The following is a 27419-nucleotide window of genomic DNA, read 5'->3' on the forward strand; positions in this document are numbered from 1 at the left end:
TGCTTCCTGCAAGACAGGTTCTTTAATGCAGTTACACAGAACAGCGAGTCTCTTTGTGCGCGTGCATACAATATTAAGGCGTCAAGTGATCTGAGAATGAGTAGCACCTGTCAGGACTGCAACAGGAAGCAGAGGTTGGAGGGAATGAGGGATGTCGCAGAGAGCTCTAAGTCGATAGCGCTGCCAGCCACCAGTTCGTAAGGACGAGGAGCTTCTTTCGGAACAGCCCCAGCGACTCTCTTTCGCAGAGCGCAAAACGAGAAGGCAACGACAAAAAGGCTGCTTGCCAGCCGCGAAGGTTGTCTGGCGAGTGCTCTGGAGAAGGGCGAAAAGCGCGCGCGAGGGTTTCTCCTCGCCCCCTTTTTAAGCCTGGAGAGAAGATCAGGATAGACTCCTCGAGCATCCCCAGAATCAGAGCCCCAAAGATTGGAATGACATCAGCTGTTCGTCTTCAAAAAGACGCTGTTCTATTGGCTGACTGGCAGAGCTTTCTTGGCGAATGAGCGTGCGGCAGGGCTGCAGGCCGGGCTGGCTGACGTGCGAGCTCCAGTCACTTTGCCGTATGGGGGTTTATTTTGCTTTGGGCCACTCCAGCCGCCGCCATTAGGCGAGCAGGGATAGGTTACGGGGTGGCGGGATCGCCTTCGCTCGTCCTTTGACTCCCCCTCCCGTTTGGGTGGTAGCGTCCTTCGACTAACTACGTCCTTCGAGCCACCCAGGAAGAAACCATGTCCTGAGCCGGGGGGGAGCAGGAGGCCGCAACTAGCCGCAGCTTGCGGTGCGGCGCAGTGCATGGGTGGGTGGGATGTGGATGAGGGGCACGGGCGGCAGCTGCTGAGGAGACGGTCGCGGGATCCAGGGACAGCCTTGCAAGGTACGGAAGCTTTCCTTTCCTTTCCTCAGCCGCCCTGCGATGGGAGGGATATAATGCTTACTAGCCTTTCGGAACTTGGACAAATTCCCTCACATCGAACCCCTCTTTTAAATCCCCCCGTCCGGGTTTGAACGCGAGGCAGTTCATCGATCAAGGCTATGGAGTTTCCCCTTGGAAGGAGCGGAGGCGAGGCGTCCGGTGGCACTTCAGGGAAGGGAGATTAACTCCTTGGTCCCTTCTGTTCCTGGATCTTACCTGAGTCCTGGGCCTTTCTCACGTACCACTCCTCCATACCCCCGCGTTGACAGGGTCAGCCCGCTTTTGGGTTGCCAAAGTGGGAAGAAGTCCAAAGGCCGCTCGCTCTGGGAGGGGCTTTATCATCCCCCACGCCACCCCCGGTTACGTTTTGTTTAAAATGAGAGCTCGTCCGAATAGTTCTTTCGGGTCCTGTCCCGTGAGAGTCTCAGTTCTTCCTTGTATTTTTCGCCCGTGGAGCTCTCGCCCGAGCCGCGAAGGGCGCTGAGGAGAGCAGTGGGATGTTCTAAAACTTCCTTCAGCGTGATTTGACTCGAGGTCCCTCTGAAGAAACGGGGAGGTTGGGATGGCTTGGTCTCGGTCGTGGACCTCCCCCCCCCCCTCGCAATACTTCTGGGACCTCCCGGCACCTGCTCGGGAGGGATGGATTCTGTTGCAACTTGGTTGTTTACTAGGCATTCCACCCTTTGGTGGTTGCTAGTGAGAGAGTTGGCTTTAAATATTATATGCTGTCGATCATGTGTACTGAGTCACACTCATTGCCTCTGAGGCTTTTGGGAAGCCACTGGATACTGTAACTCTTGTTTTGTTTACCTTCATGTGCGTGAGTTGTCTGATGGGCAGTGTGCTCTGCCTTGGTAGCATCACTTCTGTATTTAAAGGGGGAATTCAGTGCAATAATGCTTTGGTTATGTTGTAAAATAGCCCATTTACCATTGTTGTGTTCAAGCTTTTATTTTATTTTATTTATATATATGTATGTATGTATGTATATATAACATTTTGCAAATGCCTCAGACAGGTGCTTTGTGTTCTTAGTTATCTACATTCATTGCTGCAGTATCTACTTCTTACTATAGTGAGGTCATACCTCTGCTGTTTTTCCTCCTCTGTCATTATTCATAGCTATAACCTGTGCCTGACTGTGTATTGCAAAACAGCTTGTCATAAACACTGGATTTTTAAGGTACAGAGGTTAAATTCTTTATCATTGCTTAAAGTGACATTGATATGATTTTGTACAGCTGAGTAGATTTTTTTTTAACAATAGGCTACATCTTTGATTTGTTCAGGTTTGGTAAAATGCATTAAGCCAGTATGAGAATTTGTGTTAATTAGTTCTGGCTTAAAACAACTCCTAAGATTCTTCTAATATTGCAACAAAGGTTTTTTAGAGGTCATTCAAGTCACTTTAGGGATGCCTGGACTACTACAGATGATACTCTCTGAGGTTTGTATGTTCCCCATGCTGGTTTTGTTTGTTTGAGAATGTATGTTATTTTTTTGTGTCTCTTCTTTTTCACTCTTATTATAATATTTTTCTGACATTTTAGTATCATTCTCAATATATTATTTAAAACTTATTATATAAGGCAATCTCTTTGTCTTAGCCATCAGCATAGAAGTTAGGATGAGCAGAATGACCAAAACATAGTCTGGATACAATTCTTGACAATGTCATAGGGTTTTATAATTGTGTACGTTTTTGTATAATCAGGAGATGCCTCTCCTCAAACTCATGGGAGGTGACATAATGGATACATACTTCTTCCTTTTATACATTCTATGATTTGAGAGGCAATATTTATCTAGCTGTTATATTCATGAAGGGATACAGTTGAACAGAAATTAGTGCCATTGAACAGTAGCAATTATTCAATTCTAGTTTTGCTGTTTAAAATACCTTATTTCTTGCAATTATAATGAAGCTTTTTCTATTTCAATCTATGAAGTTCTAATTCAAGAAATTTTGTTTCTTTTTTAATTCTTAGTTTTGAGATAATTCTGCTTATGAACTTCCAGTTGATTGGCGATTGGCAGTTTGATACCCACTGATTCTGAGGTGCCCACAGTGACAATAGGTGGCATCCACTGACTTACAGAAAAAGCCAATTTTACATGATATTTGTATTCTTGTGTGAAATCTCACGAGGTCTTGACATTTATAGCATTTTAATTTATGTTATATTTTATATTTTCATTTCTCAAGTTATTTAGGGACTTGTAGAGTGGCATGAAATTATACAGTAGTATCCATCAGCTGCAAAGGTTCCTGAAACCTGTAATAAGATATTGTGGAATCCTATTACATTGAAATCACAAAGGAATAAGTAAACACCACTATTCATGATACCAGAACCAGACTTCTCAAATTATTTGTATTTATTAAATTATTAATTTTATGCCCTAAAACTCATTGGAAATGAAGTTTTTTATAGGAAAAAAACCTACTTATTCAAAGAGAAACCAAAATGGCTACAATACTGTATAAGATGAAATACAAATAAAAACAATATCTTGCTATAAATAATAAAAAGAAACATTAAAAGGAGAAATAAACAACTGTGTAATATTTTTCAACAACAGATGGCAAGGAAAAACAATCTCCACCAAAGAAAGAGAGAAAGAAAAAGAAAAGTAAACCTAATGGGCAGCTTGGAGTCCATTGCAAAAACCTCTTTATAGAGCCAAATCTTGACATCTAAAATATTTAATGTTTGGATTGTGCAGGCCTCCATAAGCAAAGCTTTTGCGTTGTTGAGGCCAGAAACAAAACAGCCTTGCACTTTGGTTAATTGCTCTTTAAGGCTTTAGAAATGGGAATGAGCACCTAAATTGAGTTTTGAGAGGCATAGGTAATTGGCGCAGGACAAATAATATTGGGATGATCACACTGCCATACTTAAAATCTATTTTAAGTGATGCAATAATAAAAGCATCCATTTCAAATATATTTTCCTGTTTGAAGTAAAACAAGCCTAAAAGCTTTGTTTTGAGAGACTGAAAGCCTAATACATTGTAGCTTCAGCAGAATTACTGTTTGTGTTTAGCCAAATCTTCCTGGTGGCAGATATTGTTGCAACTAATGAATTTGTGTTGATCAAATCCATGTATGATCATCTGTATTCAATATTTGCATTTTAAAGTACCATAATACAGCTCAGAATAGTGGTGGTGAAGATTGTGCTATTCATTTTAAGCTAGCACGTATAAAGCCTTGTTTATGGAAAGGAAGGAAGTGATAATTATTGTTCTGGTTTGCCATTCATGGTAGAATGAAACAGCTATATTGGTATGTGTTATTCCTGATGTATGTATTTGCTGTACCTGTTTAATGAGAAGAGTTATTCCAAATTAGCCCAGTCACTAGAGATACACCATAATTAAATAAGCCCATTGGGACTTGGAATTTTTCTGAATAGCAGTTATACTCACTTGTATCAAGCATCACATTTTGAGACTTTTGACTGCTTGCTCTGTGGCAGAGTATAGAAGAGAGTAAAATGATCAAAAGTTCTCATAAATTGATTTTTGTATTACTTATGGTGCCATGTTGATTACTACATACAGTTGTAATAGAAACCAAAGAATTGTCATATTAACATATGTAGCTTTAATTTTGTTTGTCAAGGTGTACAGATAATTCTGTTTTTTGCTGCATTTTATTTGCCCATTAAAAACACAGAGGGCTATTCTAATTCATATATAAAGTTAAGCGAGGATTTGTTTTATCAGTTGTGGTTTATATGAATTTCTGATTCCATTTCAAGCAATAAACCATGGTTTGTTTAGCACCAAACTACAAGTTGAAATTAGGCTTACAAATTCTGGTTTAGGGATGCTCAGAAAAATATGCATAGGCAAAATACATGCTCTATTAGGGTTCTACTATGCTTTGGATTTAAAGCATGGGTGTGCATATTGCATTTATCAGTGCCTTCTTATAGAAGGGTTCCCCCCCAGAAAAAATGTAGCTAAGCTATGTGATTGAGTTAAGGAAGTGTCAGTGGGTATAACAAATAACTTTGTAGGAGGTATAGGTGACTAGTGGCCTTAATTCAAAGATATATTTTCCTTGGATCGCATGGCATTCAGATGCAGTGTTTACTGATGCCTGCTCCTAAGGACCTTTTCAACTTCAGCTGTAAAGTACAGAATGTTACTTTAATTAATTAATAGAGCTGCCCATCTCATTACTGTGGTTCTGGGCGGCTTACAAAAGTTAAAAATCCAGAAAACAGTACAAAATCAACCAAAAAAAGCCCTGCAAAAATAATTTTAAAAACTACTAGAAATGTAAAAACATGGTCAGTGGTAGAGCGCCATTCATTTTCTTAAAAGTACAACCACTTAGCAGCATTCCACCAACATCACTGAATCCCCAGGTCAGATGACAAAGCCATGTTTTCAGGCTCTTCTAGAAGGCCAACAAGCTGCAGGCTAATCTCACCTCAAGGGGATATGTTCCAAACGGCGGACGCTGTGACAGAAAAGGCTCTTCTCCTGGGTCCCATCAGATGATGTTTCTTCCTAGAAGGGAGACGCAACATGCCCTTTCTGCTGGATCTGATGGGACATATGCATCTGCTTGTCTAAGTCCTATTAGCACTCACAACTAATATACAGCCAAAACACCCTTCCTTTGATCCCATAAATACATCCTGCCTGCATAACAATATGAAGTACATACCCCATAAAAAGATTCCAGAAATACAACCCCCATCCCAAACACAAAACAAAAAAAGAAAACATGCTATAAACATACAAAATACCCATTTCAAAAGACTCATAAAAAGAAAAATTCTTATAATAAATTGTAAATATGCTCCCATGAACACACAGACAACATCCAAGTACTGGTGAGACATTTGAGATATCAAATGAAAAGTTAAAATTCTGCCTTAGTTTATGTCTCAGTGTAGTGTATTAATGTATCACTAGTACTGTAGGTGAGAAATTTGTTTACATAAAAATAAGGATTTCAGGTGAGTTTGGAGAAGATTAACAGAAGTTTTAGCACTGAGAGAGTTAAAATGGTACATAGTTATAGAATACATAAAAAACAAGTTGTGTTCAGCAATCATAAAATAGTAATGTCAAGGTCAGTATGTGTGTAACCTTTTGAATTACTGTATGGATTCTTAGAAATGGCGTTCAAGAAGACTTTTGAAAGGTGTAATGTGCGCTCTATTTCCTTTAATTTCATTTGTGATGTTTTTCACTGTTTAGTAAATATAAAAGTACATGGATAAGTTTGTTAAAACTAGCTTTCTATTTCATATAATGCAAAGTCCTCATGGGACAAACCAGTAATGGAGATTGCTCTCTCTGAAAAAAAAATAAACACATAGTAAGTAATCTGTGTCCCTAATGTGCTTCAGAACTCACAAATCCCTTGGAAGACAGAGAAGCAAAAATAAACAGTACTACTTAACAAAGCAGTAGATTAAAGTTAGAAGTTGATAGTACAAAGAACTAGAACAGATTTAAATTGAAAAGGCCTGCAACCCATTTTCTCAGCAGTGGTTTTAATTTACATGAAAGTTACAATGATGGAAAAAGTAAAAATATTGCATAACTAGTGTTATCTGTTCAGTTTTAACATGAAAAGTAGGATATTATACTAAGATACTGTTTGATATGTTTGTAATTAAACTAATAAGAAATAATGGTCTTTTCAGATAAGTTTCGTAGAGAACTTTGCATTGCTGCATGGTTAAGCAATAATTATTAATTTTAAAATTGCTTTGATTTGAAGAACTCTTGAACAAATGGATATGTTTCTCTGCTCACAGTTTTGCACTTTTTCAGCTTCAGGTTCTTGCTACATTATAGAGTACTTTTGCAGTTCTAGTCTAATTTAAGTAGTGGCTTATCATGGGGGAGGAAAGGTGCTACAACTTCCATTGTACATTTTCAAATATTTATACTTTTAGAGAACTTAATGTATAACCTGATGATAAATACATTTTAGATTTTATATCGACCATAGTGTCTCCCTTCCTGTACTAAAATGTGTTATTTTCCCTTAATATCTTCTGCATTGTTATCTTGATTCATTTGATGGAATTCTTATTTACTTGGCATAGATATATTTCCATTTATTATTGCTACTAATCCAATGCCTGTAAGATTCTCCCAAGCCATCTTGGTTTGTGTTACTTTGTTGTTAAATATGTCACATTTCAGATAGAGTAGACTGATGTGATTGTGTATTTGTTCCATTCATATCTAAAATATGTGGTAGAATATAGTACAGACATATTTGCAATTTTTGTAACAAAACAAGGAAACTCCATTTATAAAGATAGTGAACAGATTAAGTTTTTATACTAAGATGTTATTATTAAACATCCAGCATATAGCAGTTACATACTTGCTTAGCAGTATCTTGTACTGAGTTTAATAGGCTTATTCACAAACAAATGTGCAATAGATTATATTATAGTCTGTATAATGCTGCCAAAACTAAATAGCTTTTTTCCATTTTTCCATTTCAAATTATGATGTAAGTATAAACAAATAATGTGAGGATTGATTGTACTTTTTATTCTTATACAAGAACTGGTAGCTCAGTAAGAGGTTTTGTATATATTCATGCACAAATCATTTGTTTTATAAATTTCAAGAAGCATTCCATGTGCTAAAACCACCAATCTTCAACAATTTAAGTATACTGTTTCTAGTGATAAGCTGATTTCTTTGTTGATTGCTTTTGGTCAGAAAATTAATTTAATGAAGTATGCTCCACCTTTGAATGTGAGACATTTGGGTTGCAATGCTACTGGTTTTCATCTTGTTTGGTAAGGAGAACGCTACAGACTTATTATCTTTATAATACTGAATTTGTTTTGTTGACAAATGAACAAATAGAATGTAAACAAGTATATTCTACAAAACTAAACCCTACCTCTGCAAATGAGTTAGCGATTGAGCAAATAGACATTAAAGTTACAGTCCTGTAACATATTTACCTTGTTTCCACTATAGAAATTTGTGGGTTAAGCTGCTATGTTTGGGATTACATTAGAAAGGAACGATAAGACTTTTTTTTCAGATTCTGGTTCTGAGCAGGTACCATCCATAAAAATTGGGAGCCAAATGTTTTCAATAATATTTTTTTACAAAATGCTTCTGCCTAATATAAAGAGAAGCAATGTCAAATTTAAAAAAAAAATAGCAAAAGTATTTAGAGTAACAATTATGGGGAAATGTAGTGCTTAATGTATAGTATCCCAATTTGAAGTACTTCATGTACATTACCTCAATTCTATGACAATCCTCAAATATTATCACCAAATTGGAGAAGGATTTTGAGCCTCAAGGATCATAGCTATGTCCATATAATCATATCCTTGTCAGGTAATCTGGTCCTAAATTAAAAAACTTTACCTACTCCTTAACTTAAATTAAAAAACTTTACCTACTCTTAGCAAAACCTTAAGCCTGTACAGATAGCTAGTAAGTAGCCAGTGCAATGGCTGCAGAAAGTCTATGCAATACTGTGTGCGCATAACTATCAAGCCTATGCAGTTGGGCCAGATCAAGATAGCAAAACTACACAAATTTCTATAAGATAACTTTAATGCTAGTCTGGGGTAGATACAGAATCTTAGAAAGTCTAAGTGTAATGGTACGTGGGCAAAGAGACGCAGCCAAGGGAACAGTCAGATAAAAGGAAACTTAGCCTGCAGCAGGAATGTGGGAAGGGCAAGTGGCTCAGAAGGGACCCTCTCTAGTTTCTTGGGCTGTAAAGGTGATGGGAGGGGAAATGTACTTTCAGACTTGCAAGATTCTGTTAATGTAACCTTGCAGTAAAGTAGAATCATCTGGCCATGTTTCCTGTCTGATCTACCTTGCAAGGCTGACAGTAAGAGGAATTTCTCACCCTTATTTATAGTGATTTCAATTAAAGTTGGATCTCTTTGAATGATTTGGAATGCTTCTTCCCAGGTTTCTTGCCACCCAGACTAAATTGCCATTTATAAAATAAGCTGTCACTTTACTTCTCTTCATCTCTTGAGTGTTTATGTCTACTCTCCCTTCCATCCTTTTCCCAGGCTCCCCACAATCTCACAATAGCCAGGTTTCACCTCAGAATCCTGTGGCTGCTGTATTCTGCTATAGCTGCAGGTTCCAGGCAAGTACAATGGTAGTTTTGCAAAAACCTTATAATAGTAGTTTGAGTAGCTGTTGAGGAGAGAGTATAGGTAATATGCTAGCTGTATACATATTTATGTACCTATTAAGCTATTCCTTTGGTGGATTAGAACAAAAGCAGTGAGATGTAGCAAGCTAAAGAAACTAACTGTATGATATTTTTTTGGAAAGTAAACAGCTAAAACTAATTTATACCAACACATACAGTATATTATATCTCTCCATACGTTTCTACCCTGGCAAACTGCACTTGCTTCCAACACATTTGTATTCCAATTTATACATTGCCTTTTCTTACCTCTTTTTTTTTTTCACAATGTCAACTCTATAGAGTCACAATTTCCTATAGATAATTTAACTAGGGGTGATTAAACTTTTTCATACAATTGTTCATGAAAGAAGAGTAAATAAGTCAAGAGGAAGGGGAATATGAAGAAAACTGTGGCTAGAAGGAATTGCCATTCTCCAGAAAGAGAATATATACTGAGGGAAGTTGGAATGGAAGAAGATTAGCAGGACTTTAACACTGGATGAAGAAGTGTCAATAACCTGTATTATGTTTATGATGTTACTCTGATAGTTGAAAATGGAAGTGATCTGTAAGCTCCAGTGTTGAAAATCAAGGAATTCAGTGAAAAAAATTGGAGTAAGAGTAAATATAAAGAAGGCCAAATTAATAACAGCAGGTATAGCAAGCAGTCTTAGAACTGACAGTGAAGATATTAAAGTAGTGAATACCTTCTGCCTTTTAGGATCAACTCTCAACAGTAAAAGAACCAGCAGTCTTAAGAAATATACTATAGATTAGTACAGTGGTACCTCGGGTCACGAACTTAATTCATTCCGCGACTCTGGTCGCGACCTGAATTGGTTGTGACCCGAATCAAATTTTCCCATAAGGTTCAATGTAAATACGGTTAATCCGTTCTGACCCCTACGAATTTGGTCGCCAACCGATTTTGGTCGCGTCCAGAATCAAATTTTCCCATAAGGTTCAATGTAATTACGGTTAATCCGTTCTGAACCATATGTATTTTTTTTTTAAAACCACAAAAATATGAAACAAAATACAGTACAGTGCAGTACGAAGAGAGAGAACGCCAACCTTGCTCAAGGTGACTTCTGGCGTGGAGGACAGGAAGGCGGGTGGGGAGGCGGTTATTGCTTGGAGGGAGAGTCCCCCTCCCTACAGGAAGCCACAACCATGTGTCACGTCAGGGAAAATGGCCACGGATCCTGTTTGTCACCCGATGCGGAGTTCGCGGACGGAAGCAAAATTTTGCGAACAGTGCTGTTCGTGACCTGAATTGGTTGTGAACAGAAGCGTTCATGACCCAAGGTACCACTGTACTTGGTAGAGTAGCAGTAAAGGCCTTGGAAAAGAGATTCACATGTCTATACCTACAAAGATCAGAATCTTGCAGACAGTTATTTTTTTCTGTGCCACTCTATGGAAACAAAAGTTGGATTTTGAAGAAGCAGGATGGAAAGAGTATTGATGCTTTTGAACATTAGTATTGGAGAAGACTCTTGAGAATTCCATGAGTAGCTAAGAAAACAAAGATACAGAACAAATCAATCCAGAATTGTCACTTGAGACACAAATGAAGGTTCACATTATATTTTAGACACAATATGCAAATTATATTTTAGACACAATACTAGGTCTCTTGGGAAGTCTGTAATGCTGGGAAAGATGGGAGGAAAGAGAAGAAGAGGATAACCAGCAGCAAGGTAGATGGGCTTGATTACAGTGGCAATGAGTGTACTGTTGGAAGATTTAAAGACCAGGTTATCTATATGGTCACTAAGAATTAACACCAAGTTATAAATATAAATATAAAAGCATATAAATAACCAATCAGTTAAATTGTATGTTTTGATGAATCCTTAAATACCTTGATCTGGAGGTATTTTTCTGATTGTTATCTTCCTGAAATATCCAACCTCTTTTCAGCTTCAATTTTTTGATTGACTGGGACATAGTTTTTTGTCTTGTTTTCTGGAACAACTCTGAACAGTTCTTCCCTTTCTTCTACATGACAGCCTTTGGATACTTGAAGACAGCTGTCATGTCTCCTTGCAGTCTTCTTCTCCAGGCTAAACATACCCATGTCTCCAACCATTCCCCAAGTGTTCTCTTCCAGGCTCCTTTTTAATTTGGTTGCTCTACTTTGGACACAATCCAATTTATCAGTTTCTTCCTAAAATGATTGCTCAGAACTGAATGGAGTATTCTAGGTGTAGCCTGATTAGTGCAGAATAGAGAGGAATAGACTAACTCTGTTGATATAGCCTAAGACTGCATTTGCTTTTTTGAGAGTTGCATCACTCTATTGCTCATGTTCAGTTTGTGCTGTGCCAAGAAACTGAAATCCTTTTTGCATGTACCAGTGCCTAATATGGTTACCCCCTCCCCCCTATGCCTTTGATTTTTCCTATCCAAGTTTAGCTTTGTGTTTCTCCCTGTTGGAATTATTCTTGTGGGTTACTTCCCATTGTTCCAGCTTGTCAAGGTCCTCCTAATCCTGTTTCTGTCCTCTAATGAGTTTATTATTTCCTTAGTGTGATCTGTAAATTTGATATTTTTTTTACCTGTCATCTAAGTCATTTATGTTGAATAGCAAAGGGCCTACAATGGGTCTCTGTGGTACTCCATTTGACACTTCTCTCCTGCTTGATGTGGAGACACTGATGTATGCTCATTTGGTATGATTTTTCATCCAGTTCTAAATCCATCTCAAAGTATTCCTTGTACTTTCACTGTTAATACATTAAACAATCAAGGGAATGCCACAGATGCTTGTCTTAAAAGTGTTGAGCCATTTGCTGAGCATTCCATTTATTCTTACACGTGCTTTACTTTCATCATATATAATATTGCTGTTATTGCAACCTTCAACACCATGTTTGCAAAAATGTAATAATTCAAGGCTATTCATTTTATCGTATGCTTTCTCTAAATCAGCAGATATTTGCATTGAGAGAAATATAACTCATCTTTCCTCTGAATGTGTTCAGAAAATCATGTTTTTTAAAAAGTTCTTAACAGATTTGTTCAGTTTTTGTGTTAAATAAAACTGTTTTGCACTCCTTTCACAATTTGTTTGTAATATATGGTACAATTTTAGGGAGTACTGAAAAAAAGGTGGATATCTTATTTTTCTTAGCAAAAGTATGAATAAAATACTTGTCTAAAACTTTTAGAATAATAATAGGAACATAGAGTTTCAAGCATATACAGTTGGGCAAAAAAGTATTTAGTCAGCCACCAATTGTGCAAGTTCTCCCACTTAAAAAGATGAGAGAGGCCTATAATTTTCATCATAGGTATACCTCAACTATGAGAGACAAAATGGGGGAAAAAAATCCAGAAAATCACATTGTCTGATTTTTAAAGAATGTATTTGCAAATCATGGTGGAAAATAAGTATTTGGTCACCTACAAACAAGCAAGATGTCTGGCTCTCACAGACCTGTAACTACTTCTTTAAGAGGCTCCTCTGTCCTCCACTCGTTACCTGTAGTAATGGCACCTGTTTGACCTTGTTATCAGTATAAAAGACACCTGTCCACAACCTCAAACAGTCACACTCCAAACTCCACTATGGCCAAGACCAAAGAGCTGTTGAAGGACACCAGAAACAAAATTGTAGACCTGCACCAGGCTGGGAAGACTGAATCTGCAATAGGCAAGCAGCTTGGTGTGAAGAAATCAACTGTGGGAGCAATAAGTAGAAAATGGAAGACATACAAGACCACTGATAATCTCCCTCAATCTGGGGCTCCATGCAAGATCTCACCCTGTGGGGTCAAAATGATCACAAGAACGGTGAATGACCTGCAGAGAGCTGGGACCAAAGTAACAAAGGCTACCATCAGTAACACACTACACCGCCAGGGACTCAAATCCTGCAGTGCCAGATGTGTCCCCCTGCTTAAGCCAGTACATGTCCGGGCCCATCTGAAGTTTGCTAGAGAGCATTTGGATGATCCAGAAGAGGATTGGGAGAATGTCATATGGTCAGATGAAACCAAAGTAGAACGTTTTGGTCTAAACTCAACTCGTCGTGTTTGGAGGAGGGAGAATGCTGAGTTGCATCCAAAGAACACCATACCTACTGTGAAGCATGGGGGTGGAAACATCATGCTTTGGGGCTGCTTTTCTGCAAAGGGACCAGGACGACTGATCCGTGTAAAGGAAAGAATGAATGGGGCCATGTATCGTGAGATTTTGAGTGAACACCTCCTTCCATCAGCAAGGGCATTGAAGATGAAACGTGGCTGGGTCTTTCAGCATGACAATGATCCCAAACATACCACCCAGGCAATGAAGGAGTGGCTTCGTAAGAAGCATTTCAAGGTCCTGGAGTGGCCTAGCCAGTCTCCAGATCTCAACCCCATGGAAAACCTTTGGAGGGAGTTGAAAGTCCGTGTTGCCCAGCGACAGCCCCAAAACATCACTGCTCTAGAGGAGATCTGCATGGAGGAATGGGCCAAAATACCAGCAACAGTGTGTGAAAACCTTGTGAAGACTTACAGAAAACGTTTGACCTCTGTCATTGCCAACAAAGGATATATAACAAAGTATTGAGATGAACTTTTGATATTGATACTTATTTTCCACCATGATTTGCAAATACATTCTTTAAAAATCAGACAATGTGATTTTCTGGATTTTCCCCCCCATTTTGTCTCTCATAGTTGAGGTATACCTATGATGAAAATTACAGGCCTCTCTCATCTTTTTAAGTGGGAGAACTTGCACAATTGGTGGCTGACTAAATACTTTTTTGCCCCACTGTATGATTAGTATCCAACAGGGTAGTCTTAACATTCAGTTTTTGTATAAGAAAAGATACTTCAGCAGTACTTGTTGAGAATTTTTCCCATTTGACTGTAGTTGTATTGAACCAAGAGAATTTATAACCATTCTTTGAAATACTGCAAATAATGATTGGATTCAGCACATTGTACTAAATTATGGTTTGTTTAGATGGTTGGTGATGCACCCCTCCTCAAGAAGCCATCACTGAGCCCAGCAGTATTGGATAATTTCTGTACAGTCTCCAACCTTCCTTTTTGGGGGAAGGTTGCAGAGACAATCGGGCTATAGCATCAGTGGGACCTAGAGGAAGTGGATTATCTGGACCCTTTCCAGTCAGGTTTCAGGCTTGAGTATAGTACAGAGATGGAATTGATTGTGCTTGTGGATGATCTTCAATAGGACTGGGAGTGTGGTGGTACTATTCTTTTGGTTCTGCTTGATCTCTCAGTGGCATTTAATACGACTGACCATGATATCTAGATTGTCTTCAGGGTTTGTGGGTTGGTTCCAGTTGCTTTTGGTAGAGAGGGAGGGAAAGAGTCTGAGATCCCTTCTTTGCAGGACTCTACAATCTCCTTGTTCATGTTTAACATCTACATGAGGTTGCTGGGCTTCCCAATTCTCTCAGAATGGGGTCTGGGATTAATAGATGTGTAGATGATACTCATCTGATATTTTCAGCCTCTAGCTGACCAAATGATGTGTCAGTGTCTGGAGGCTGTTACAGTCTGGATAAAGAAATAGGCTGAAGCTCAACCCTAGTAAGATTGGGTAGCTGAGGATTCATGGGTACTCTATTTCTAGGGACCTTCCAATGTTAATTCTTAATGGAACTGACATGTAATTTGGGAGTCAACCTGGACTCATGGTTCTTATTTGAAGAGCAACTGGCAGCTGTGGCAGGGAGGACCTTTGCATAGATCCAACTTAAAATTATTCATGCCGTAGTTGCTTTGCAATTTGACTATTGCAACAAGCTGTACTGAGGCCTGCCCTTGAAGGCAACTTGGAAGCTAGAGCTGGTGCAAGTGGTTATGGGCATAACTCAATTCACCCATGTTAACACTTCTTTTTGTGAGCTGCACTGGTTGAAAGTCAGCTTCCAGCTGGAATTCTAGGTGCTGGTTGTCATTTATTAAACCTTTTATGGGTCAGCATGGTTTCCCATTCTTTAGTTATGTTTACCTGTTGTATTATATCTAGCAGAACATCTGTGCTCCAAGTCCCATCATTAAAATTATGCCATTTTGTGAGATCACAGAGACATGCTTTTCTGTTGCCCTGTGGGATAGTACCTCCTTCCCAATTCCATCTGATTGTGATGTCATTTAGGATGACCTTAAAATATGGCTATTTCAGCAGACCCTAAGGAAGGGTTGTGATCCTGCACTAATATTAGGGTTTTATTCTTTGGTTCTTGGTATTTCCTTCCCTGAGACAGACAGATAGATAGATGTGTGTGTGTGGGGGTGTTTATTGTTTTCTGCTTGTTTTATTATTTTAATACGTTGTATGTTGCCTAGAATCACTTGAACAGTTGAGGCAGCTTATACATTGAACAAACAAACAAATAAATATAGTTTGTTATCTCTTTCACAATTAGCAGGGTTCACACATCATTTTAAGTCAAAAGCAAGTGAACCACATTTATGCCTTAATGGGATGTGTGAACTCTGCCAGTATATCACAGTGCTTTGGGAATTTTTTTGCCTATAAGTAAACAGGGTACTAAAATAATGATATTGAATGCATGCCAGTTGAGATGCAATGGGTTTATTCCAGTAATTACTGAAAATCATTGAAATATTTTTCAGGATTCTAAGGATCATAATCAAATCAAAATATTCATTTAAATAGTGGTCTTCACAGTGGATTTCATTTAATTCTGTCCCAACATAATAAAGGTTGTCTACCTGTATTGTTAACATTTGTATAATTTGACTAGTTTCTTGTGAGATGGTATTATGACATCATCAACAGTTTTCAATGTTGCTTGCAAAATGTTATTTTTTTCAAATATTCAGACTTGTATCCTATTTCTATTTTCTGATAATGTATCTTAGTTCACTGGAACTAAATGAACTAAGAGAAAGTGAATTTGGTTCCATGTTTTTAAGATTCATTTTTAAAATTGAAGTTACAAAACCACTGAAGCAGTAGACTTTTGTGAGAAGTTATTGAAAAACTAATGACTTCAAGAGGTATATTCCATAGTAAATAATTTATGTTTTGCAACCAAAATTTTTTGAAAAGCAAATGGAATGATTTCAGTGTTTTCTTTGACCTATATTATCTATTCCATTAGAATGCAGTATGTTATCTGAGCCCTATTGGAGTCATTTATTCACACATCCTGTGTATGACTATGGCTGTAATAATTTAAGTTGCTCAGCCATGTGAACAGAGGAAAAAAGCTGCATAGCCTTTGCTGTTCGAGTACCTAAGGAGGAAGGAGATACCCAGGGAATAATCCACCAGTGATTGAGCCATTTAAATATTACTCCAGCTGTATGAAGTCTGCTTTTGTGTACAAACAGTTTTGTATAAGACCAAGTTCTTAATTTCAGCATGTATAAGTCTCTAAATAAATAAGCAAACAAGCAAGCGGGCCTAGAGACTCCAAGCTGAAAAGGAGCTGATTAAATGGTTGTGTTGAATGTGTTTTTGGCCACTGTGGCAAGTGGGTGTTGATGGTTTTTTGTATTGGGGATTTTACTTTGTAAGCTGCCCGGAGTCACTGTGTGTGAGTTGGGCGGCCATATAAATTTTCTAAATAAGTAAGTAAGTGATTTATTTTCTCTGTCATTTTCAAGCTTAGGTCCTTGTAAACAACTTTCAAAACATTAAAGGTGATTATTTACTTTGACCATTCTACTATAGAATGGTATTTTAAATTGTTAATAGCTTCAGAAATGGCTTTATTCTACTTCTTTCAGATGTTTTATCAAAGACAAAATTCATGACATCTCTGTTCCTCTTGTTAAGATTCAAGAGTTTTATAAGTTTCTAGACCGTTTAGAATGTGTAATATTGCACATTAATCTTCAAAGTCATTCATTGTTCTTTTATACTAGGATATCCTGTAATTAATGTACTTTTTCTGCTACTACTTAGTACTTTGATTTTATAAATCAATATTAATACCAATATAGCCGTGAACGTTTTTCATTGGGTGAGGCTATAATTGTATGGAGATTTGAGCAGAAATATTGTTGGCTTTTTGTAAAGTATTATTCTGCAAATCAGGAACTAACCTTCAATATGCTAGATTCATTCTCTTCTCTCTCCTCTATCTTTTATGAATTTCCCCTTTTTCAGCCTTAATTCTAGTTAGTATTACAGCTGTTGTGACATAAATGAATGATTAATGTTAGTAAGACTTTAATTCTGAATCAAGTTTGAAATAAGCTGGTCAGGAATAAGACTTGGTATCCATAGTATGAGTCAGTAGAAGTATAATGCTAAAGCAGTGTTACAGATAACAAAAAAGAATATCAGTGTCATGGGATTGGCCATAGTAAGGGCTCCAGAAGTTTGGTACCAGACATGCAAATCAAACATCAATTCATTTTTAGTTTACTGTTCGAAAAAAGGAACATAACTTCATTGGACCTAATTTGTGTGGTTTATATATTCTTTGTCATTTATCTGTGACAAAGATATAATCTGTAATAATGTGATAATCCTGTAGTTTTTAATCTTGTTATGTAAGCTGCCTAGAGTTGCCTTTATGATTGAGGTAGCATATAAATTAATGAAATGCATCAAATAAATCAAGAAATCCTTTTTAGTGATGATACGTAATTCTTATCCCCATGTATTTATTCCATTAAAATTGTCATGTTAAAAGGCATGTAAAGACAAATCTTCCAGTTTAGTTCAACTCCTAGTGAGTTTGTGGACAACATATCCATGTAGTTTTCTTGATAATAATACAGAATTAATTTTCTATTATTTTCTTCTGGGATTTTTAAAAAACTTTTTCAGCATAGCTTAAAACCCTGGGATTTTCTGGTAGTCACTCAGCTAAAGAGAAACCACGTCTGAACCTGTTCAGCCAAATTCAGTTGGTTGCAGCCAGTTTTTCTGTCCAAAAGCCACATAACACTTAATTTAGACTAGTGTTTCTTAACATTGAACAGATACACTACCTCAGTTGCATTAAGTAAACATATAACATGTACAGTTGGTTGTGATAGAAGTACAATATGTATTTATTACAAATATTCTTTTCATTTGAATAAGTTCATTGTGATTTAAAATCTAATCAATATATTAAAAAGTTATATAATTCAAAGTAATAAAGAGAGGTGGCTGATGAAATGTTGCAGTCAATATATCATGGAGATTAAAATTAAAAGTTGTGAAAGATAAATGTTTATGGGAAAAGACATGTCTTTCTGTAACAATTTGGTAACTTCTAGTAAGTTACCCCCCCTCCCCCCCAAATTTCTCGAATCCTTTCATTAGTTAAGTATGTGTTATAAAATCTACAAGGGACTCTTTTGCTTAATATTTATGTAGAGGGAAACTGATCTTGTATGTTTGAAGTATAGCAAGACTATATGGGTAAGAGAAAATGTGTGATCACTTTAGAATTATCTGTAATTTTGCATTTCAGTGACCTACAGTGTGATCTGAGCTTCAACTAATTCTTTTTAACAGGTAAAGAGATTCTGCTTAAACAAACACCATTATGGTCTGGGCTGCTTTGGCTTGCATTCATTGATGGAACAGTGGATTCTGGATTGTACCAGCAAGTTCTACAGAAGAATGTCAGGGTATCCATCAATGAGCTGAAGCTTAAGTGAAAGTGAGTCATGCAGCTCAACACCAATTCTAAACATACAAGTAAATCTACAGTGCAGTGGCTGAAGCAGAAGACATCTTGTATTTTGGAATAACCAAGTCAAAGCCTTGATATTAAACAAATTAAAATTATGTGGCATGACCTGAAGCAAATAGTTCATGAAAGATATACCCGAAGTATCAATGAGTTGAAATAGTTTTGTAAAATGGAATGGATGAAAATACTTCCAAGCTGATGAATTGGATTGAGCAATAATATTGGAAACATATAGTTGAAGTCTGTCCTGCTAGAAGTGCCACTGTAACTAAGTCTGAAGGTTCATGTACTTGAACCTCAACAATGACAATAAATGTTAACCAGAACCTCTTTAACTATTAATAGGACTTTGATGAAGCTCTAATCATGCTACTGTAGGGTTACAGTTTATAGGTAGTTTTAAAGGAGTTACAAACTTTATCTCACCATTGTATGTAATTATATGTAGTTTTTGAGGCATATTCCTCAACAAAGCAACATCCATGTAGAAAATTCATCATTTTCTGGCAGCATTTGATAGTATGGAAGTGCTTTTTAAATTAATCTGAATCTGATAATGTGATAAATGGGTTAGGTAACAAAATGGCTGTGAGTGCATAGATGTACTGAAACAACTTTTGAAGCAGCCTTGTAAAAGATGTGACTGCTTTAGCAGTTAGAAGTGAGCTGCTTTGTTCATGCATGTTTTCCAAATGCTTTTCACAAGCCTATATCAAAGGTAAATAGCATTTCTATAGGCATTTACAGTTCTGCTGCTGTTTCATTTTTTGTTTGATTCACAAATTTATTATAGGGCCATAAATGTTTGTCAAAATTTAAATATTTAAACATACTAAGTTAGAATGTGTCCAGTATATCAAGTATTATATATTTAAGTATGTAAGACTAAGATTTTAACAAGAATTCATCTTGTTTACAGGAAAAGCTGTTTACATAGTGCTGGTGGTCATTCTTCGTAGTTCCTGCTGAAGTGGATAAAAACTGAGACAGCATGGAGACGAAATAGACTTCATTATAGAAAAGTAAATATAGAAATTTGTTTGATCTATATATTTTAGTTGTATGATAAGTCAGTAATTCTACATTTGGGAGGATTTCTGTAAAACTGCAGTATCTGAATTTCTTTGGGAATGTGTGTGTGTATGTATATGAATGATTAATTAAAAATTGAATGTGAGAAATGAAAAAGGAAGTAAATGCTTGATATTGATGCTTGTCATAACTTCCTGTGATTTAACATTAGATCTGGACTAGACAAAAGCTTCGTGATTAGAACTCTTCTGAAGAACTAGGAGTGGATTTTTTTTATAATATATTCTATTTACTCTCTTTTTAAAGATTTCTTCCTGAAATAATTTGCTTCAAAGAGTGCAGGATGACAGATCGTGGAATAAAATGGGCTTGTGAGTATTGTACATATGAAAACTGGCCATCTGCGATCAAGTGTACCATGTGCCGTGCTCAGAGACCTAGTGGAACTATTATCACAGAAGATCCATTTAAAAGTAGTTCAAGTGATGTTGGTAGAGACTGGGATCCTGCAGGTATTGAAGGAGGCAGCAGTCCTTTGATATGTCCAGATTCTAGTGCAAGACCAAGAGTTAAGTCATCCTACAGCATGGAAAGTGCAAATAAGTGGTCATGTCACATGTGCACTTACTTGAACTGGCCTCGTGCAATAAGGTGTACTCAATGTTTGTCTCAGCGTAGGACCAGGAGCCCCACAGAATCCCCTCAGTCTTCAGGATCTGGTACAAGGCCAGCTCCTTTTCCTGTGGATCCTTGTGAAGAATACAATGATAGAAATAAATTGAATATAAGGACACAACACTGGACTTGTTCTGTTTGTACATATGAGAATTGGGCTAAGGCCAGAAAATGTGTTGTCTGTGATCATCCAAGGCCCAACAACATTGAAGCAATAGAACTAGCAGAAACAGAAGAGGCTTCTTCAATAATAAATGAGCAAGAAAGAACTCGTTGGAGAGGAAGCTGCAGTAGTGGAAATAGCCAAAGAAGATCACCTCCTACCACCAAACGAGAATCTGAAGTGAAAATGGACTTTCAGAGAATTGAAGTGGCTGGAGCTGTTGGCAGCAAAGAAGAACTTGAAGTTGATTTCAAAAAACTAAAACAAATAAAAAACAGAATGAAGAAGACTGACTGGTTGTTTCTCAATGCTTGTGTTGGTAAGTTTTGTTATCTATTTCACTTGCAAGGAAAAAAAATATGATACATATGCATTGAGGTATATATTAGCAAATTTCACATAGACCTAGGATTACAGTGCATGCAAAAAATTACAATACCTAAAATATATATTATTAATACATTTTAAATACACTATATATTCATAAATATACATATATTTTGAATACTATAGAAAGATGAACAAATTCTGCTAAAAGAATAGCCAAATGTTGTTAAGGTAAGAATTAAATCAAAGTTATACTGCAATTATAAAATGAAGCTTAACTGTATTTCCGTGAACATTTCTTAATTTTGTATCTAAAATCTTGTCATTCTTGGAATGACAAGATATACTTTTTCATAAGCATTCATAAGCATGTAGATTTTTCATAAGGCAGCAGTAAAAAATAAGAGGCATGTATCTCTTGAAGCATACTACTTCACTTTGAAATGCTGATCACTGTAGTAAAATCTTTGTATTTCCTCAAGTAGTCTAGCGTAGATACAGGCAATCTTTTTAGATTAAGAATGCATGTAGTATTGTGTCATGTTGTTGAGGGTTCATCGTCTAGCTTGGACGTAAGGACATACAAATGAATACAGAATCCTTTTTCCTTACATATGTTCTCTTTCTCACACATACACACCCGTATACAGCTATCTTTGCTGGAAGAAAAAGGGTAATTTTCTTCCCATCCCTCCAGTGATGAAGGGCAAAATGCACCTGTTCTCTGCCTTTTTTGGCCTTGTGCCTATTTACTTATCCTCTGCCTCTTCTCCAAAAAGCATTGGAGGCCACTGCATCAGGGCTGTGCAGTAAAGGTTATTCTTTCCATGTTCTAACCAACAATCTTTGCTACCTTCTTCTGTTCATCATTCCTGGCACTGTCACTACTTCCCCACCTTCAGTACTCTCCTGTTAGTCTTTTTTCCCTAACCACATCTACTCAAAGCATAACTGGCTGTTGGCAGAACACCCATACTGGGTATCAGTAATTCCCTTCTGGTGTGGTTGCTCTAATAAGCCTACAGGTGCTATGCTGCTGAGCCCCAGTCTAATACATCATATACTTTTGAATTATTTTGGATTAAATTGATACAGGAGCGGATTACATATGTGAATTTTGTTGGAACCACAGCTAGGGTACATGGGTACAAGGCTGTGGTCGTGATGGAAAATAGGAGTTGTATCAAAAATCTTCATGGAAAAGTTGAATTTTACATAGGGATTTTTCTGGAAGTAAGAGGTTGTATTGTACAAACAGTTCCAAGCAGAAAGAATAGCAATAGAAAAAGTGCATAAATAACACTAACATTCTAGCTGATTAGGCCAGGTTTTCAGTATTCTATTGATAATAATATGTATAAGCCAGCCTTAAACAGTTCTTGTGGCTGGCTGATACATACAAGAAATAAAACAATTTGAAATTAAATAACAAGATTAAAGAACACAATAAAATAGAAAATATATAAGTAAAATCATACAGTAAAATAATAAAACAGATTTAAAGACTAGATAAATACATATTGCCTCAAGCTGAAAATCAACAGAAATTTGCCATGGTGGGGTCAAGTGAGCTGTCGGGTACTGTATTCCACAGCTGGATGCTGTGGCTGCTCTTGAGCATGTGCCTCATCAGTTTCGGTGTTAATTTCTGAACAGAACTTGTTCTCAACTTATTTCTGCTAAAGTTTTATTGCATCATAACAATTACTTGCCATATTTTGTAAAAGAAGTGATATATAAAATTCTACCAGGAAGTTGTTTTTCCTGTGGAATGCATATTATCTATTGGTGTCTATCCTAAATACTTGAAAATGTTCACTGCTTTTTTTTTTCTTTTATAGTAGCCTACACAGATATAAAAATATATGATACTTATTTTTTTTTTAAAGCAACAAATTAGGACTAGAACATTCTGTTCCTCACTTGAAAAATAGAATGTTTTCGTTTGTGTTTGAGAGATAGAGAATTTAGCAGACGGATGTGTTAATGGGAATATCTAATATTTTTGTACATTCTAATAATGCTACTGATGGGGCAGAACAGAGTAATAACACTAGTATATTTAATTGTCATATGATAGGCCTGAAAACAGTGCCCAATTTCCTGTGACAAATGCTTCTTCTAACTGACTGGACAGTTCCTTTTTTTTTTTTTTTTGCTATATGAAAAAGATGATCCTTTCTATGCTATGAAAGTATCAGATGGTATACAGCTTTTCTGTTGGCCTGAGATTAGGAATTCAACAGGTTCATATCTTAAAGTTCATATCTTGCTTTCTGTAAAAATTAAAAGTCAATGTACTGTTTTTTTTTCTTGTTTGCATTTTTACCTGACTCAAGTTGCTTCTTTGTCTAGTGGTTCTAAATGCTGTTTGCCATGATTATTTTTGGTAAATATAATAGTTACTTTTGCATTTATTTAAATTATGATGAATATATGAGCAGAATAGGTTCTGCGTGCTCCATCTTTATCATAATAATTCCATATTTATGCCAGATATAATATTCTTTGGATTCAACCTGGGACATGCTTAGTTTCTTGTTAAATTTTGCAATGCCGAATGGCTGTCTCCTTTTCTGGGTGGAATATAGAACTATAGGTGTATTAATATAATTGTAATTTTTAATTTTTAAGGTTTATTGCTTATTAAATCAAAGGGAGAGCTGTCTTTAATGACTGCAGAAATTCATGTGTTTCATCTGGAAACATGGCACAAAAGCTCTACTCAAAATCATAGTAGTCTTCCTTTTTAATAGTTGTATTCATTATAAAAATCTGTTGTAAGATAGGTAGACTGATGCTCCTCTGATGTTGTGGATATTTCCCATAGTCCTTTTCCATTTGTTATGCTGGAAGAAGTTGATGGCTCTGCAGCCAGTAAAGTTATGCTGCTATTCTTGTAATATTTTAAATTGTATAAGTTACGTTAACCACTCACAAATCCAGAGAAAGGACCACAGTTATGGAAAAAGTTAGATTTAATGATAAAATAGGATAGACCTTTGACTGTTAAGTTTCCATTCTAGCCCTGAATTTATAATGTAGATAGGATATAAATCTAATAAATAAAATAAACTTGTGGCTTCCATAAGTAAGATGTAAAGTGACAGTGTTCTCTTAATTTGTACAAACTATAGTCTTTTAAAACCATTTTAATGTAGTTGTACTTAAAAGTTTGTGAACCCCATTCAATTTTCAATATTTCTGCATAAATATGACCCAAAATGTGATTTGTTTTCTACACAAGCCCTAAAACTAGATAAAGATAAATACTTTTGCCACATACAACTATGTAGCTTTGTATCATTTTCCTCAATAAATAAATGAACAAGTATAATATTTTGACTTGCTTAATTGGGTTCTCTTTATCTAGTTTTAGGTCTTATTTAGGCAGAAAGGTTGCGTTTTAGGTCATATTTAGGCAGAAATATTAAAAATTCAATGGGGTTCACAACTTTTAAGCACCACTAATCAGCATTTTAGTCATTTTAAATGTCAGTATAGAATGAATGGAGAAAGTATTTATTTATTTCATGGTCCAAGACCAATATTTAAAAGAAGATAATATTACAAGACATCAAATATAAAACGACAGTATAAAATTAAAAAAACAGAACTTACACAGAGAATCCTGAAGCAATTGCTAGTAGGTACCAGATGGCTTCCACAAGCCATGGCTATTGTTATAAATTTAGAAACCTTACTGCAAATAGCTAAAGTTTGATTGCCTAGGAGAAAAATAACTTCCTGGCCAGAGGAGCAATTAAGATTTCTAACAATTAGTGTTATGAGTGCTTTTCTCCACTTATTGTATAAATGGTATCCTGGCAGTATACATGAAACAGATTCGACTCTACACCAAATCATGTACAAGTGTGATTTTCATAGGCAATTCTGATGTTACTCTCTTATAGATAATTCATTGATTTGGTCCAAGGTGAAGATTGATAATATAAAACCCAGATATATAATTTACTGATTTATGAATATTGTAAGAGACAGGGCAATAGTTTGTGGGATCAGACTTGTCCCCTTTTTTGTAAATCAGAAGAATGATAGAATTAAGTCACTCTTTTAGAATCAGGAAAGAATTATTTATGGTAGTGAAGAGAGGGGCTAGCATAGATGCCTATCAGGTGAGATTGGATTTTAGGAATTCTGGTGAAACTGCCTTTGCTAGGGGGCTTGCTATTTTTCACTTGAGGAACTACTTGCTGAACTTCTGTATGTGAGACTGGGGGCCATTCAGGAAGGGGATCATCTGGTGGCAAAAATGGAAGGATCTCCACTTAGAGATATATTTAATAAATGGCAGAAATGTCCATCCTAAGAATCAGCAGAAATTAAATTGTTGTTGTTAGCTGAGTTGTATCTTGTTGAAGATTGGGAGATGAGGTGCCAGAACAGGTCATCTTCATTTATGAGGGGTTGTCCCCCACCCCCCCAGCATCTTACAGGTTTTTTAGGGCCAAATTATAGGAGGTTTTTAGGCCATTTTTATATATGTTTTTAACTATTTATAGATTATGTCTATGTCTGGAGAGTCCTGTGTTTTTTTATTATTATTGTGAGCCGCCCAGAGTCACCCATTGGGGGAGATGGGCAGCATACAAATTTGAAAAATAAATAAATAAATAAATAAATAAATAAATAAAGTTTGCAAGCCAGAAGTTAAAGTAACTGAACTGACAGTAGCAATTTAATTACTTAATTCATATTTCTCCTCTTCAAACAGTCTTAAAGTGGCTAATTATAATAAAATAAATAAATAAAAGAAAGTTAAATCAGAATTATAATGAAAATAGACAATAAACAATTAAAATACAATTAAAACTTGTCAGTAAAAATAAACAACACTCAACCAAATTCAGCTAAATCAGCTTAAACACAATAAATCAGCTTAAACACAAATGGCTCGCATTAATAAAAATACAGTATCTTTGCTTGAGGGAGAGAGAGTGCTAGCCTGATCTCTTAAGAGGTAAGGGCCTCCAGACCTGGAAAGCACTAAGGTGAAGTTCTTCCCCTCTTCTCACTGGATATTAGAGATAAATAGTAGCAAATTACTTGTTGTATTTGTTTATTTACATTTATTGATCTAATAGAGAAAGAGATGATATGTGTCCAGAAAAAAAAAATACAGGACAGAACAAAATCTTACAGGGGCTCACCAGACAACCTTCGCCAGGATCTGGGAGAATCGCCAGGTTTTCAGTGCCTTTCAGAACATCTTGTTGTAACAAGAGATTTATATGCTCCCTAAAAATGTTGCCAGTTGGTACTTCAGCTGCAATATTTTGGACCACCTGAAGTTTATGAAGGCTGAACAGTATGCTACAATTGTTTACATGGAAAGTAAGTATGCAGCTCAGAATAACTGTGCTTACAACATATTTCTTGGTGCCTGCAAAGCTTTGTAATCTGTCTGATTTTATTTTTTAGATTGTTTTAATTTGCATATTTGCAACTATCTGAGTCCATAGACTGCAGAGGCATTCTTAGAAAATAAAATGGTTGCTGCACTTTAGCACTTTTTGCTTTTGAGTAAAAGTGCTTTATGGATATTTTGTGATTGGCCACACCCACCATAACAACCATTTTGTGATAGTGTTTAAAACATGTTCTCAAAATTACAGATGTGCCCACTGGTCTCCAGAGGTTGCGAATCTCTGAAGTAAAGCTTGTGTCCTAGTGACAAGAATTGGTATCTCTAGAAATTAGTGTAGTTGGCCCACTAATGTCATTTATGTACATGCCATCTGTATTGCCATCACAAGATTTAGAAAAGAACCTCTAGTTTGTTAAACCTGTGATTACCAACATCAAACATGATGTTTGAACAGTTTCTTTGTAATTGTATGGAAAGGCATGATAAAATTAACCATTATTACAGTAATGAAGTCAGTAAAGCCCAGAAGGAGGTGGAAGCAACCCAAATTCTAAAATAATTTATAATCCAATGACCATAATCTCAGCATTTCCATTTTCAACCTACCTGTAAAAATGATTGGAACTTCCATAAAAGAATTCCTCTGGATCCCATCCCAGCAAGACAATATGGAAGAGGTACTATGGCTAATCATAATCACACTCCTGAGTATCCAACAAGGACATAATACTTCCGTTCAGGTTTTGGTGTAGATCATTCAGCAACATGACCAAAGCAGTTTTTGTTTTGTAACCAAGCCTGAAACCATTCAAATGGATCTAGAAAACCAACATTATCCAGAATTCCCTGAAGACAAGATTCTGGTGCACTGTTCAATACCTTGTTTGGCTAGGTAGCTCCCGTTTGTCAAAATTACTAGGTAGACCAGACAGGAAGCATGACCAGATGAGCTAATTCTACTTTATTGTAAAGCTACATTAACAGAATCTTGCAAGTCTGAAAGTACAATTCTCCCCCCGTCTCCTTTACAGCTCAAGAAACCAGTGAGGGTCTCTTCTGAGCCTCTTGCCCCGCCCACTATCCAGCTGC

At 36.5% G+C, this 27419-nt stretch overlaps 1 protein-coding gene across 3 annotated transcripts in view; it reads left to right on the forward strand.

Annotated features, from left to right (window-relative positions):
- The first annotated feature begins 741 nt into the window (after positions 1-741).
- ZRANB1 (zinc finger RANBP2-type containing 1) overlaps positions 742-27419 on the forward strand; it is a 56745-nt gene continuing 30067 nt past the window's right edge. Inside the window, exons 1-4 of one of the 3 annotated variants that reach the window (XM_025168436.2) lie at positions 821-874; positions 18564-18711; positions 19664-19766; positions 20083-20933. In XM_025168436.2, coding sequence (XP_025024204.1) covers positions 20120-20933 — 814 coding nt within the window. In that variant the 5' untranslated portion in view covers positions 821-874; positions 18564-18711; positions 19664-19766; positions 20083-20119. Of the gene's footprint in view, positions 875-7973; positions 9051-18563; positions 18712-19663; positions 19767-20082; positions 20934-27419 lie in introns of those variants that run through there. The other 2 variants (XM_007431020.4, XM_088131979.1) reach the window with 2 other exon arrangements.

This window comes from Python bivittatus, unplaced genomic scaffold, assembly GCF_059951505.1.
Source record: "Python bivittatus isolate LINGU-HERP-01145 unplaced genomic scaffold, Pbiv_v1 ctg000980_np1212, whole genome shotgun sequence".
Lineage (NCBI taxonomy): Eukaryota > Metazoa > Chordata > Lepidosauria > Squamata > Pythonidae > Python > Python bivittatus.